General features: G+C 43.2%; 1 protein-coding gene across 2 annotated transcripts in view; it reads right to left on the bottom strand.

Moving 5' to 3' along the window:
* Nucleotides 1-15411, bottom strand: part of SIPA1L2 (signal induced proliferation associated 1 like 2) — a 249628-nt gene that overhangs the window by 169995 nt on the left and 64222 nt on the right. For both annotated transcript variants that reach the window (XM_088474334.1, XM_088474335.1), the window contains exon 7: nucleotides 14790-15366. In XM_088474334.1, coding sequence (XP_088330460.1) covers nucleotides 14790-15366 — 577 coding nt within the window. The remainder of the gene's footprint in view (nucleotides 1-14789; nucleotides 15367-15411) is intronic.

Below are 15411 nucleotides of genomic sequence, written 5' to 3'. Positions count from 1 at the left end.
ACAAGAAACCTCCATCAACAGCATCAGCAAGAAGACTCCAGATTGGGGTCAGAACACACATTTATCCCTTACAGAAATAGGCAATACAATAGGAAGGTTTGTTGTGATCCCATTGGTTCTCCATCACGGTGTATCTGTTACAGGACATTTAACAGGTCGATTCAAATGGACACAGCTCAGCCTCCGACAGCCTTTTATCTCCTTTTTCCCCCTGCATGCAAATCTAAGCTGCTAACATTACAAAGTACATTTTAGTGTTTTAACTCTCTACAGTCCATAAGTTGAGAATGCATATTGCGATCTTCTTACCGATGATACTGGAAAGCTGTTGAGATAGAGTAGATCAGTACAACACCAAACACGGTTTGCTTATTATGTACTAAACCTTAGATATTAAATAGTCTTTATTTCACAACATTAGTAATAAATGAATAAACTTTGAATATTACACTTGGAAGCTATGGAACCTTTTATGTGAGTGTGCAGTGTGGAAGTCTATCTATGATGGATAACATATTTTATATATATATATATATATACACATATATACACATACCATACCCTTCCAACACATGTTTATTTTAAAACTACTATGCAAGGGTTATGAGCAGTGAGCTTCACACTCAAATAGGGTGGAGACCCCCAACTGAATGCTGGTGCCATCCCGTGTGATAGTGAATTCAAAAGTTCTCTTCTGCCTATTTTAGGATACCTGTGTCAGTTCTTTTCAAGCAGATTTCTTACCATTGTTCATTCAGATTTCAATTGCCACAGCTACACCTGTCCACATGTGGGGTCTCTCCATTTACATGCAAAAACACCCACAGTATCCTGGTGTATTGTTTTTCTAATTACTTTTCTCAGGAAGCTGTGTTACTAAACTCTGCGTGAATACTGTGTTTGTTATGGTATTTTTTTATGCAAGGTTGGCCTAAGATACATCAGGGTATGGTTTCTGGAAGGATTATTAAAACATTGCCATATGTACTGAGCTCGTGAGTTGTAACTCAAAATGGCGCTGGGTGGCCATTTGCAAAATGGCGTCGTGCAAATCTCATTTTTAAGATGGAGTCTTGTCGCCATTCGCAAGATGGCGTCGTTCCATGCTAATTTTACACTGATTCTGTCTCAGCCACTAAACCAGTTTCGACAGTCCACCCTTTGATAGCAAACAACATGCTATCATACTCTGATTTTAAAATTAATTTTAGGCTTGCATATGGGATATTATTTAACGTTATTTATATGGGATGGCACAAGGTGGTTTCAATCCATCTATAATGGGTCTCTAGGAGGGGACATAAAACTACCATTTATACGCACACCACGGATTTTGGGAGATCATGGGAAAGTTGTGGGGATGCACCAGTCCTATAAAGGGAGTTTTGAAGGGGAATAGAGACATATTTAAGATGTTTATGAGAAAGAAAAAATAACATTTTAATAATACATTTTACGCATTTCTAAATATAATACATTATATGATGGTATTTCCTAGTTCAGGGTTGTAATGCAGTTCACATTTACCTCAGTATTCATATGGTCACTACTACCCACCATCATAATTTCGTTCTTCCGGTTTACCTTATTTTTACATTTTCTACATTTCAACACAGTAGGAACACACCTGACACATATGCCAATTATTATGATGACAACCAGTATGAGGATCAGGAGTTTACCTATGCTTGCGATCATTTCCTGGACCCACTCTCCTAGACCTGAGAACCATTTTGCTGGGTTCAACCATGAAACCCATTCCTCTACCTTCTACTCTACTTCAGCCACTGAAGCATTATGGTTCTTTCGAAATTCCCATTTTAGCTGCAGAATTTCATCCATCTTCCAGTCTATCACCTCCTTGGGGTTGCAAGTATCATTCGTGACATAAGTGCAACACTTCACTCCAAATTGGGTGGCCAAAGTTACCCCCTAGTGACAGCTGTTAAATAATTTAACACTAGCCTGTGTTGCACCAGTTCTTTCTTGTACACTTGCAATTCCCTACCTGTATACCTGAAGGTGTCATCATACATCTCAGTGATATTATCTATCAATTTAGCAAGATCTTGGATACATCTAAAATTTAATGTACCCCGAGCGATCCTGGTGGGATCCAATGCTACTAAAACTTCAAAGCCAGTTGCCTCACTAATTAACTGTGTGGCTTTATGCACATCACCAGGTATCATATTTCTTTTGCCTCTGTGTTCATACTGTGTGTGAAAATATGGTGATGGTGTTTTTTTTTTATGAATACCAAGCATTTCAACATATGTGAGGGTCATATCTCTTAACAGTTACAGTACTAAGATTGGTCAGACACTCCCCTGATTGGCATAGCACTCCTCCTCTTGACTCCACTTCATTGATATCACCATCAGCTCCCCTTTCCGTCCTCTGTTCTCCATCACAGAAACTGAATATCCCCAAACAGATCATCACAATAGAAACTCTGGAAGAAAGAACTAGGATGACCACAGCAGACCACTCCATTGCTGGAAGCACTGATCTACACATTCCTTAAGCTCAGGTATCTCACCGCACCTTTTAACCCTCCCGGAACAGGCTAGCAATCAACAGGTTCACGTTATCTGCCTCGACTCCGCCCTGTATCTCCACTGGTTGGTTGACCTTTCTACAGTGAGTGGAATGGACCCAGGTCTCTCTCTTGGCCACCTTCAGCAACAACTGGTACGGACCTTCCCACCGATCTACCGGACAACCTGACAGTAAGAAATTTTGGATCATAACAAGTTCTCCAGGTTTGACATCATGACAATTTGCTTCTGGGATATCAGGTGACAACAATTTCAGTTTCTGCTGCTGCTGTTTTAACTGCTTACTCATTGATATAAGATACTTTACAGTTACCTCGTTGTTACCTTTTGAAACTTCCTGTGGACTTATAATCAAATGAGGTTGTCAACCAACCAGAATTTCAAAGGGGGACACGTTATGGGGAAGTCTAGGAGTTGTCCTGATACTGTGAAGGACTAACGGTAGTGCTTCTGGCCATCTCAGTCCATTCTCTGCCATGGTTTTATTACCCACCAACTTACACATACTTGTTTTTAAAGACATCACCTGTGAAATGAGTATCCCTATACTCTAGGGATACTGTATCTGCATACAACCTTCTGTACAATTAAACCCTATTATTAATAGCTACAGCTCTAGGTAGTGTCTTAGCCCCTGGGTTTGGACAGTTTCCCAAGTACTTGACCTTAGCCTGGCATGGCTGCAATTTGTCCTTAGGAACCTTGTGTCCTGTGTGTGAGAGATGAAGCACAACAGTTTAGTATCATTTAAACGGCATAAATGAAACAGGGCACAACAATAAATCATCCACACATTGTATCAGAACAGATCCATTAGCAGGTTGAAAACATTGTAAACAGTCATATAAGGCCTGGGAGAAGATACTGGGGTTGTCTATGAACCCATGGGACACTCGTGTCCATGTGTAGTGTACACCTCCCCCTTTGTGAAAGCAAAGAGATACTGACAGTCAGGGTGTTAGGACACAGGGAAGAAAGCAGAACAGAGATCAGTTACATCAATTACCATTACCGGTTTTTCCCTAGTACTTCCCGTCAACCTGTCTATCTGTAGACCACAGGTATGACCCGACTCCTAGCGTTGGCTCCCACTCTCCAATAAAGCATTAACGGCCACAATTGGAGCTGGTGCCTGTTGGGGGTTTCCTGTATTCTGTGTATATCCCTTATGAGGGTATACAGGTACTGTCTGGTTTGGGAGTCCTACATTCTTCACTTTGCAGTTCTTATTTAGGTGTCCCACTTGGTTGCAGTTAAAACATTTTTGTGAGCGGGGTGGGTGATAAGGTTGTTGTGTGGATTGAGCAGTGGGGAAAGGGTGAGGGTAAGGATAAAGATTTTGAGGGTAGTATGGTGGTTGAAGATATTGTGGCGGTGGATATTGTGGTGGTGGATAGTATGGGTTTTGTGGTCGTGTCGGATAAGTGGGGTAGGGCTGTGTTTGCGGTGGTGTGGGATTAGTGAGGACGTGTAACTGTTCAGGTGCAGGTGTGGATGCAGGTGTGTCTGCTGGCTGTGATGTTACAGTCATTCCTTCTAGAGCTTGAATACTGACAGCCTTTAGTTTCTCGCCCTGGTCTCTCTCTTTTTAGAGATGTTCTTGTCATGTTCAATTGCGGATTCTATGAGGGTGTCTATTGTGACTCCCCTCCAGCCAGGCTGTGAGGTCTGAACCCGGGTCTTTAGGTTCTCTTTAAGACCATCCACGAGTATAGCGACAATCATTCCCCTGTGATGAGTGCTATCTTTAATATCTTCTAACCCTGTGTACTGGGTGATAGCCTGCAGAGCCCGGTCACAATAATCTTCTGCAGATTCACTCTCTTTTTGTTTTCTGGTGAAAATTTTGTTCCAGTTAACTGCTACTGGAAAATATACCCCCAATTGAGTTACAATGCGGGAAATATTTCCTTGATTAATTTCGTCAGTTTAGGGAACATCTCCATCCAATACACAATCCGTGATAAATTTTGTCACAACGATATTGCGTGGCAGAGAGGCCCTTAACACCACTCGCCAATCTTTGTTGGATGGCTCGTGAGAACTACCCAAATTTCTCAACAATCTTTGACATTTGGCTAATTCCTTTTTGGGATTGGAGAAATCATTTATGATGGAATTTAGCTCTGCTCTTGTCCAAGGACAATGCATTACCACATCCCTTATAGGTACAACTCCGTTCGCATCCGCATTCCAATTCGGAACAGTTGTTGTCCGGATGGGATGCAAACCGGCCGCACTGCTACTTTTGACCTTATTACCTGGCTGGGGGTTTAGTCTACTACTGCGTATAGGGTTAATAACTCCTCTACGGGTGCAGTGGATGTTAACACTTCCTGTACTATCACTGATGGAGATGGCGGCACCACTTGTGATTGTCGTGGCGGAGCATCTAACATGTGTAAAGCATGGGAAATGGCAGACATAACAATAGGCTCATCATCCACATCATAAACATTTTCCTTATAGTTACTTAAAAGAGGGTACAAATTATTTGTTAAATTTTTATGGTTTTTTTCAATAACTGTACCTGCACCCCCATCTGCATAGGGCGGCGGTGGTGCGCGTGAACCACTGGCAATACCTTCCACAACGCTACCTTGCTGCACGTGCGCGCCATTTCGCGGCTCACACGCATTGCAATTTAGCGCTGCGGGTGTACTTTCTGGTAATGCGTTCACAACGCTAATTTGCATCGCTTGCACACCTTTAAGCCACGCATATCCTTCATGCTGCCATAATTTTAAACATTCTTAATATTTTACCTTTTTCACTCGAGAACGCACCAGACAGATGTGAGCTCGGACATTGTTCAATATCTCCTTATCAAAGCTACCAATTCTAGGAAACGGCCTTACACTCTTCTTCGTCATATTAAACCATAAATCACAATACTTGGTTGCATTGGCACCGTACTTAGTATGCATAATATGTCGTGCCGACCCAAGCGGCGCTTCCAACAACAGCAAATCATCTAACATCTCTACCGTTTGCTTGGCCCCAATCCTGGGAGAACCCTAAGTTTTTCAATAAAGATTTAAACTGGTGAAAGACAGTCTAGATACTCTCACTTACCTATGGAAGAAAATTCTAGATGCTCCCACTCACCTATGGAAGAAATTTCTAGATGCTCCCACTCACCTATGGAAGAAATTTCTAGATGCTCCCACTCACCTATAGAAGAAAGTTCTAGATGCCTCCACTCACCTATGGAAGAAATTTCTAGATGCCTCCACTCACCTATTATCTCTCAGTTTACAATCAATCACAAGTTTCCAGTGCGGCTCAATTACAATGTTCAAATAACCCAACCTAATTACTAAACACTGTAATCACACTGAGAGCCGTTCCCTACAACAAAGACAACATGTACATCTGCTGATGTGTATAGAACGGTAGCTACTACCGAGCAGCTAGGCTAACACCTAGCCCTTAAGGATCATACAATATCGTTAACATTTAGGACCCGTGTTACACCCTAAACAATTACTCACAGTTACACACTTTTTTCCTGCGCAGAAAAATACACGTTAACCCAGTTATTGGCAACAATTGATAAAGTAATCTCAACGGCTTTGTTTAAAACATATTGCAGCAAGACCAGAAATATTAATACGCTATAGTGTGACTAGTCGCATACACAATAATACGACTACTACACAACCGTATGACTCTTACCTTTAGCTGCATACGCAAAAATGCGTCTCTGCTGCGTACGCAAAAAATGCGACCCAGCCGTGTATGCAATACTGCGGCACCCCTTTTAGCATGCAATTCTATCAACAAAGGAAAACAAACTTTTTCCTTTCTTGTCCCTGGATTCTAGTCAGCGTACCTTGACCCACCCGATAACGGATAGCGATCTCTCCGCATCAAGTGGTTGCAGGTAAACCCTGCGTGTGGCCACTCCACCCTTTGGTGAGAGATCGATAACCGTATGTTTATCGTGTCAATTGGTATTTATCGAGTGAATTGGTAAGTGACTTCACTCGATGAGCCCCCAACTGTTATAATGTATTTAAACCTTTGGTACAATCCTTCCTATACCTTCTAAACCATTATACGCTCCTGCTTATACCTTCTAAGTCCTGCCTATACCTTCTAGAATTGACGCTATTTGCGTATGCAGCCACACAGTAAAATAAAAGCCTTCAGACCTCAAAATGTGTTTCTAAAAAAACAAAGTATATTATTCAACATAAAAACAGTAGGTTACACGCTGTGATCTAAAGACAATTTAGCGCAAAGAAATTATACAGACCCAAGGTACAATTATGCATACGCACGCGCACTGGGACCAGTTACCGGCATCAACAAGAAACCTCCATCAACAGCATCAGCAAGAAGACTCCAGATTGGAGTCAGAACACACATTTATCCCTTACAGAAATAGGCAATACAATAGGGAGGTTTGTTGTGATCCCATTGGTTCTCCATCACGGTGTATCTGTTACAGGACATTTAACAGGTCGATTCAAATGGACACAGCTCAGCATCCGACAGCCTTTTTGTCTCCTTTTTACCCCTGCATGCAAATCTAAGCTGCTAACATTACAAAGTACATTTTAGTGTTTTAACTCTCTACAGTCCATAAGTTGAGAATGCATGTTGCGATCTTCTCACCGATGATACCGGAAAGCTGTTGAGACAGAGTAGATCAGTACAACACCAAACACGGTTTGCTTATTATGTACTAAACCTTAGATATTAAATAGTCTTTATTTCACAACATTAGTAATAAATGAATAAACTTTGAATATTACACTTGGAAGCTATGGAACCTTTTATGTGAGTGTGCAGTGTGGAAGTCTATCTATGATGGATAACATATTATATATATCTATATATATAGAAGCATGAAGGTGCAGCACTCCCCTCTCAATAAATCAAGCAGAGACCAAAGGATCAATAGAACGTTTCAGTACTTTTAGTACTATCTTCAACCATATGTGAGGGCACCCCTGCAGGATTTGGTTTATTATCTGGAGTGCCGGACCTGGAGACTTTATCTATATCTATATATATATATATATATATATATATACACACACATATATACACATACCATACCCTTCCAACACATGTTTATTTTAAAACTACTATGCAAGGGTTATGAGCAGTGAGCTTCACACTCAAACAGGGTGGAGACCCCCAACTGAATGCTGGTGCCATCCCGTGTGACAGTGAATTCAAAAGTTCTCTTCTGCCTATTTTAGGATACCTGTGTCAGTTCTTTTCAAGCAGATTTCTTACCATTGTTCATTCAGATTTCAATTGCCACAGCTACACCTGTCCACATGTGGGGTCTCTCCATTTACATGCAAAAACACCCACAGTATCCTGGTGTATTGTTTTTCTAATTACTTTTCTCAGGAAGCTGTGTTACTAAACTCTGCGTGAATACTGTGTTTGTTATGGTATTTTTTTTATGCAAGGTTGTCCTAAGATACATCAGGGTATGGTTTCTGGAAGGATTATTAAAACATTGCCATATGTACTGAGCTCGTGAGTTGTAAGTTAAAATGGTGCTGGGCGGCCATTTGCAAAATGGCGTCGTGCAAATCTCATTTTTAAGACGGAGTCTTGTCGCCATTCGCAAGATGGCATCGTTCCAAGCTAATTTTACACTGATTCTGTCTCAGCCACTAAACCAGTTTCGACATAGGTAAGTACCCATCTCGCCAACCTCTCCAACACCGGTCAGAGGCTGAATAATACATTCTTAGCAAACGGGCAGGTACCAGGTACCATCTATAGTAAACCTTATAGGCATTCTCCTTGATTAAGGAGGAAATAGAGGGCTTAGATATCCTCTCCCGCACCACACACCATGTGTCCTCATCAGTAGGACTCCCTAGATATTTTTCCCACTGGAGTTCATGTCCTGGTGTGTCCGGTAGTTTAACATAGAGCAAAAGGTTATAAATAACAGATACAATACCTTTCATGAGAGGATTGTGGAGACACAAAGACTCATATGAGGTTAGAGATCTATCGATTGGGTTACGGGGGAGGGAGTTAATGAAGTGTCGGACTTGAATGTAAGCAAAAGTATTGATAGGAGGTATGTCAAATTTATTCTGTAAGGAACCTAGAGAGGCGCACCCACCCATGTTGAGGAGATCAGACACCACCCTTAATTCATGAAGAAAAGAAAAGTGGGATTGAAACCTGGGGAGAATGCTGGATTAAACCACATAGGAGTAATGGGGGATAGTTAGGAGGTAATGTTGTAGTGAGATTTACAGTGATCCCAAACAGAGCATGTAAAGGAAATAACCAGGTGTGAGTGAGCAGACTGAGGCCTATCAGATGTAGCCATTCCTACAATAGAGGAGACAGGGGCAGAACTATGGGAGACAATGGAGGCGCCTCCCGCCGGACTCCAGCTCTGAAGGGGCACCTCCTCCATTGTCCACAACATATTCACCCCACTTAGGGCTGTATTTACATCTGTACTCAGAGTGTACCATCATGGCCGCCCAATACATGGCACCCTTTCGCGGCACGAGAAGCCACCATACACTAGTGGAGAGCTCCATGTCAGACCATCAGCTGCTGCCTTCGTCTATCTATAGCCTGTCTGCATGTGGATTGCTACATTACAGTGTCAGCGGCTGTGAGCGGGGGGGGGGGCACCAAATTATAACTTGCCTCCGGGCGTCTGGGATGAACGTACGCCACTGGGAGGAGATAAAGGGGATATCACATGAATAATATTCAACTTCAACTTAACATCAGGGAACCCATTGCCACCATTGGTAGTAGGGAGATGGAGAGTGAGAAAACCGATATGAGAGAGGTTTGGATTTCCATACAAATTGGATAAACCACCTGTGTAATTGTAATAAAATTGAGTTAGGGACAGCAGGGAGGGTCTGGAAAAGGTAGAGTAATCTAGGCATAAGGTTCACCTTAACTGCCACTATCCTGCCCAACCAGGAAATGATTAGATATTGCCAATGGAGGAGGTCCAGTTTAATTGTTTTAAGCATAGGGGGAAAGTTCACAGAGTATAGGGTGTCATACCTGCTTGTTATATAAACTCCCAGATATTTGATTTTAGAGGGACGCCAGGCAAAGTTATAATTGTGACGCAGGAGATCCAAGGCTATGGGTATATTGATGGCGAGAGACTTAGGCCCTGATTCAGACCCAGATGCTCTTTCAGAGCGCTCGCTCTGAATCATGGCATTTCTTTTTTTAATTGGAGCCGGCCTCCTGGCCGCTCGCTAAGCTGTGGGTGACCACCCACAGCTTTTACGAGCGGCCAGGTTATGGTTGCGATGGTCTCGACCATCGCGACCATCGGGCTTGCGACGAGATCCTTGTGGTAGGATCTCAACTGCTGCAAGCCCCAGTGAGTTTCCGGCTCTAATAGAGGCGGAAGCTCACCACTGACATCAGTCGTGATGTCAGTGGGGCAGCCCCCAAATGGCAGGCGTTCTTTCGGGAACCCCTCCATTTGCACAGCCACCCCCCCTCCCCGCCTACAAAACAGGGCGAGCTGTCAATCAATATCGATAGTTCCCCGTCTTGTAGTGAGCCCAGGAGCGAGGGAGCTGCCATCGCTCGCTGGGGCTCGCGCACGCCGGAGACGGCTCCGGCGTGCGCAAGCACAGTGGGGGACCATCAACCCACTTGCAAGTGCTGTGTGCTCACGAGCGGGTCTGAATCAGGCCCTTAGTTTTAGAAAAGTTTATCTTGTAGCACGAGAGTGAACCGTATTCAGCGCGGATCTAAAAAAGTTTTGGAAGAGACATAGGAGAAGTTAGGGTTAGGAGAACGTCATCAGCAAAAAGGGACATTTTATATTCTGCCTTTCCGAGTGAGGCACCCCTAATATCCAAGTCAAGGCAGATTTGAGCTGCAAGGGTTTCAATAACCAAAGCAAAGATCAGGGGTGACGGAGGGCACCCCTGTCTAGTGCCATTGGTTATAAGAAAAGGAGATAAGAAAAGACAGTTCACGGAGACCCTAGCTGAAAGAGTAGAGTAGAGGGTTTGGATGACTTGGAGAAATTCACCATCTAAGCCAAAGGCCCACAGTGTTTGGAGCATGAAGGGACAGCAGATCCGGTCAAAGGCCTTCTCAGCATCTAGGGAAAGCACCAGGGCTGGAGTGCGGGTAGACTTGATGGAGTGAATGAGACTAATAACTCACCTGGTATTGTCCCTGGCCTGTCTTCCCGGTATAAAGCCAACTTGATAATTATGGATCAAGTCGGGCAACACTGAATTCAGGTGTTGGCATGTATCTTTGCACATATATCTTAACATCTGTGTTCAACAGGGAGATGGATCTGTAATGAGCACAGTTTTCCGTCTTTGAGAATAACAATAATCCTAGCCTCAAGGGACTCCTTGGAAAAAGTGCCAGCCGACATCACACCACTGAACACCTCAGCAAGATGGGGGGAGAGTAAGGAGTTAAAAGATTTATAATAGGTGGCCATAAAAGTCATCTGGGCCAGGGGCCTTATTGGCCTTAAAGTTCTTGATCACCTCCGATATCTCCTGTGCCTCAATTCTGATACATAAGGGTTTAAGGGCCAAGGAGGATAGTTTAAGTAGGGGACAACTAGTTAAAAAGTTCTGTATAGAGTCCACAGCAGGGAGAGAGCTACCTGAGGGAGACAAAAGGTTATGCAGCTTAGTATAGGATTTTCTAAACTCAGTGATACGTGTGGGATCCCTGATAGATTCACCTGATGGAGATTTAATCGTCAGAACATTGTTCTGTGAGAGTTTAGATTGTAATCTGGATGCCAATATTTTATCAGCTTTATCCCCTTTTTCGTAAAATGTTTGGTTAAGCCACATAAAAGAAGTCTCAGCTTTTGCTGTAAGAAGGAGGCCAAGTTCCCTTTTGGCAGCCACAAGTTTACTTTAATCATCAGACAAGCCTGAGGTTTTATGGATTCTGTCTAATTGAGCCACGAGGTCCATAAGTTCAAGGAGTCTCTTATTCCTAGCCCCAGTGGCGTTCCTCCCCGCTGTGACACTCGGTGGGGGGAGGGACGCCATGTGCGGGGCTGAGCCGCCAAAAGGGTGGGTGGCCTCACAGAAGGGGCATGGTCTCGCTAACAGGAGGCGTAGCCTCACGACCCGAAACCTGGTCCGTGTCGTGAGTATAATCACCGGAGGTGCGGAGTGCCGGTTTCCTCACTGTGACAGAGAAACCAAGTGCTGCACTTAATGCTACAGTGCAGCACCTGGCTCCTGTCACTGAGGGGAAGCCAGCACCTTGGTGTAACCCCTCGGCGGGTGACACCCGGGTGCAGCCCGCACTCCCTTATGATGCCACTGCCTAGCACTCCTAGCAAAGGCCGATGACTTAATCAGAGATCACCGGATCACAGCCTTATGGGCGTCCCAGAGAATCTGAGGTGAGATAGTTGGGCTGGAGTTAAAAGAGAAATGATCTTTAATCCCAGGGGCCAGTTGTGACCGTAGGGCAGGATTTATAAGGAGACTGTCATTAAGATACCAAATATGAGAGTAATTACGAGGAAAAGGAGATTCAATATCAGCTTTAAATGGGGAGTGGTCTGACCAAGTGCTGAGGTGAATGTTGGCATCTAGTATTAATTGCATGGGATCAACACTTAGAAAAATCATATCTAGCCTTGTGTGGACATCGTGAACAGGTGAGTAAAATGTAAAATCTTTAGCAGTAGGCTCTTTCACTCGCCATGCGTCAAATATGAGGTGTTGAGAAAGAAACTGTTGCAAGACATCCGAATTAGCATGATTAGAGCTTACAGACGATCGTGGGGAAGGCTTAGATCTATCAAGGTGTGAATCTAGGGTGGTGTTAAAGTCATCCGCCACGACCAGTCTACCTCTTCTAGGTTGGGACAACAGCGAACCTATAGTGCGAAAAAAGCGTGGTTGTGCGGAGTTGGAGGCGTAAACATTAACAAATGTAAAAGGATACAATCTAATTCCCCAACCAAGAGAAGATAGCGCCCCTCTGGGTCCCGAATGACTGAGAAGGGAACAAATGGGACACGACTAGAGAATAGTATAGCGACACCCTTCTCTTTTACGGACAGGGTCACATGCATGATAATTGGAGTGGAAGTATTTGGATTTAAGTTCGGGGTGGCGGGTGCCAGCAAAATGGGTCTTTTGTAGGAATATAATATCACCTTGGAGTTGGCGGAGAGTATGAAACATGGTTGATCGACGCTGTGGACAGTTCAGACCTCTAACGTTAAATGTTATAAGTTTGGTGCCCTTGAAGTAATATGGAGAGTGGTCAGCGAAAAGTGGTCAAAAGAGAGCAGGTGAGTAACATACCAGTGAACTCGGCCTCAGGAAGAGAGAGAGAAAGAGAAGAGAAAAAGAGGGTGATCGGACCCACGGATATAGTTGGCTAATAAGCCTAGAGTGTCCTAGGCCGGTCATTATGACCGTATGGGGGTGAGTGGTCAAAGATGCCAAAGGGGAGCACTAATCTAAGGGGGTACAATACATGAGAACACAAGCTTCAGGTGTGGGTTAATAGCGAAAAATAGCAACAGAAGAAAACATCAGGGTGACAAGAACTTACTTGTTAAAAGGAGAATGGGGGACATGTATTAAATTAGAGTAGGCAGGATGGCGAGGGGGGTCGGTAGCCGTGTCAGGCGAGCAAATAGTGATAAAATAAGTATAAGTGGCGCAGTTTTACGGAGTATCACTTATCAAGAAATCAATGATAAATAAAGAAATAGTAAAACACAGTAGCAAAAACAGATAAAACAGTGTTGCATATCCGTAAATCACAAAAATGCTCCAGAGTTTTGATATAAAAAAACTGTGTTTTTATACATGTGTGCCTCTCCAGCCGATGACCTCACTGCACGTCAATGACCAGGAAATAGCTGAAAACTAGCAACTTAATGGGCTCTAGGAAATGTAAGGAGCAGGAGAGTAGAAGATACTGATTAGGTAGTAATGCATGCTTAATACTATGCCAAGGAAAGAGACATTTACAATGTTCTCAGAGAAGCAATTGTTGCTGCTCATCAAACTGGAAATGTAAAAGACCATTTTCGAACAATTTGACATTCATCATTCTACATTGAGAGTATTATTTACAGATGTGGACATTGAAGAAGATTCCTAATCTTCCCAGCATTGGGATTCCTAGCAAATTCAGTCCAAGATCAGAATGTATGACGTGCATATGGTAAAGATGATGGGCCTGATGCAGAAATGAACTGAAATCTGGTGTATGTGCTCTAGCATAGCGTGTATAGAAATAAATGCTTACATTCGCCTGAATGCAGAGTTGTACGCATCTTATGGTGCACCTGCAACCTATCCATACGAATGGTCTGATAGTCGCCATCACCATCAATGCCCACTTGTATCAACCCTTTATTAGATGCAAAAGATTTGTCTGGAAACATGCATATTTTCACTTAAGATCAACTCAGCAAAGCCCATAGTTTTTGTTGGTATGTCCTCAGTGAACTCCACCTACATGAAAACATCCTGTCACAACCCAGTTATGTCTACACACTCGTAATTGGAAAGGCGATTGAAACACATAAGACTCTGCATCACTCGTACTTGCATATGCTTGGTTCTAGAGCATGCACATAACAAGAAGATACAAGATATGTTGCACACATTGGCATGTCTGTAATGGGTGCTGGGTGTGTGGTGCACACGTTCCCTGGATCCAGGGGGGCCCACACAGCACACCATGCACCCATATAATTATACTTACCTATAAGACAGAAATCACCTATAAAATGATGCGGTGACCATTTTCCCGGAGATTTGCACATGTGCAGTAGAGAAGTGTCAGGGAACATAGTGCGGCCACCATGTTCCCAGAGATCTGCACATGCGCAGTAGACTCTGGAACAAAGCTAGAGTCTACTGTGGGAGAGGAGGGGGCCCACATGGAGGCGGCCCAAGGGGCCCCTTCTCTGTTAAACCGCCCCTGGTTCCACAAACAGACGAATGCTTCACTCTGAATTTGCCTCTTAGCCTAAAAACATAAAAGGGGGGAATTATCAATTGAAGAGAGATAAAATGGAAAAATTACTCATAGCAACCAATCAACTCCTCACTGTCATGTTTCTAGCACATCCTGTAAAACGACAGTTAGAAGTTGATTGGCTGGTACTTTATATCTCTCTCCAAGCTTTGATAAATCCCCCCATAGCCTTAAAAGCTGAAAATAAACATTCTTGTCAGAAGGAAAAATGCTATGAGATTTACTCACTTCTAGTCGTTGAACAATCTCTCGGACATCCTCAACACAGTTGTCCACTGAAGAAAGAAGAATGCATTCCCCTCTTTCATAAAACATTTTCATAGTCATTAATCCAGATGTCCAACCAATAACATCTCTACAGGAACAATTAAAAACAACATTTTTGGATTCTTTCTCAACAAGGACCACAAATTCATTTGATATCCCAAGAAGACATTCAATGTCAGCAGCCAATCCAAAGTCTCGTGCTATTACATTCCACACTATTGCTCCAATGCTGTATAAATGAGCATCTCTTTTTGGTTTCACCCTTTCCTTTTTTTTAGCCCCAAGTGTAATGAAACTCAATTTTACTGAACTATCGACAGTAGCTGTTGAAACAAAGTTTTCTGCCAAATCCTTCAAATATTCCTGTCTTGTCCTTGTGGCCATAGCTTTAAATTTTTCAGACTTGTGTGCTGCGTTTTCAGCATTGATTACTTTGGCAAGAACAAAATCTCTAAAAACAGCTGACTTTGGAAAGGTCGCTCCTTTGGGTATCGGAGGGCCAAAAGGTGGAACATCCTTTGACCTTGACACAGCAACACTAAAAATAGAGGAAAAATGGAAAAAAATGACATCCCATATCAGT

The sequence above is a fragment of the Taudactylus pleione genome, unplaced genomic scaffold (assembly GCF_031769625.1).
Source record: "Taudactylus pleione unplaced genomic scaffold, aTauple2 ptg000154l, whole genome shotgun sequence".
In the NCBI taxonomy this organism is placed as follows: domain Eukaryota; kingdom Metazoa; phylum Chordata; class Amphibia; order Anura; family Myobatrachidae; genus Taudactylus; species Taudactylus pleione.
The sequence above is the reverse complement of the archived record's forward strand: the minus strand, read 5'-3'. Positions and strand labels throughout refer to the sequence as shown.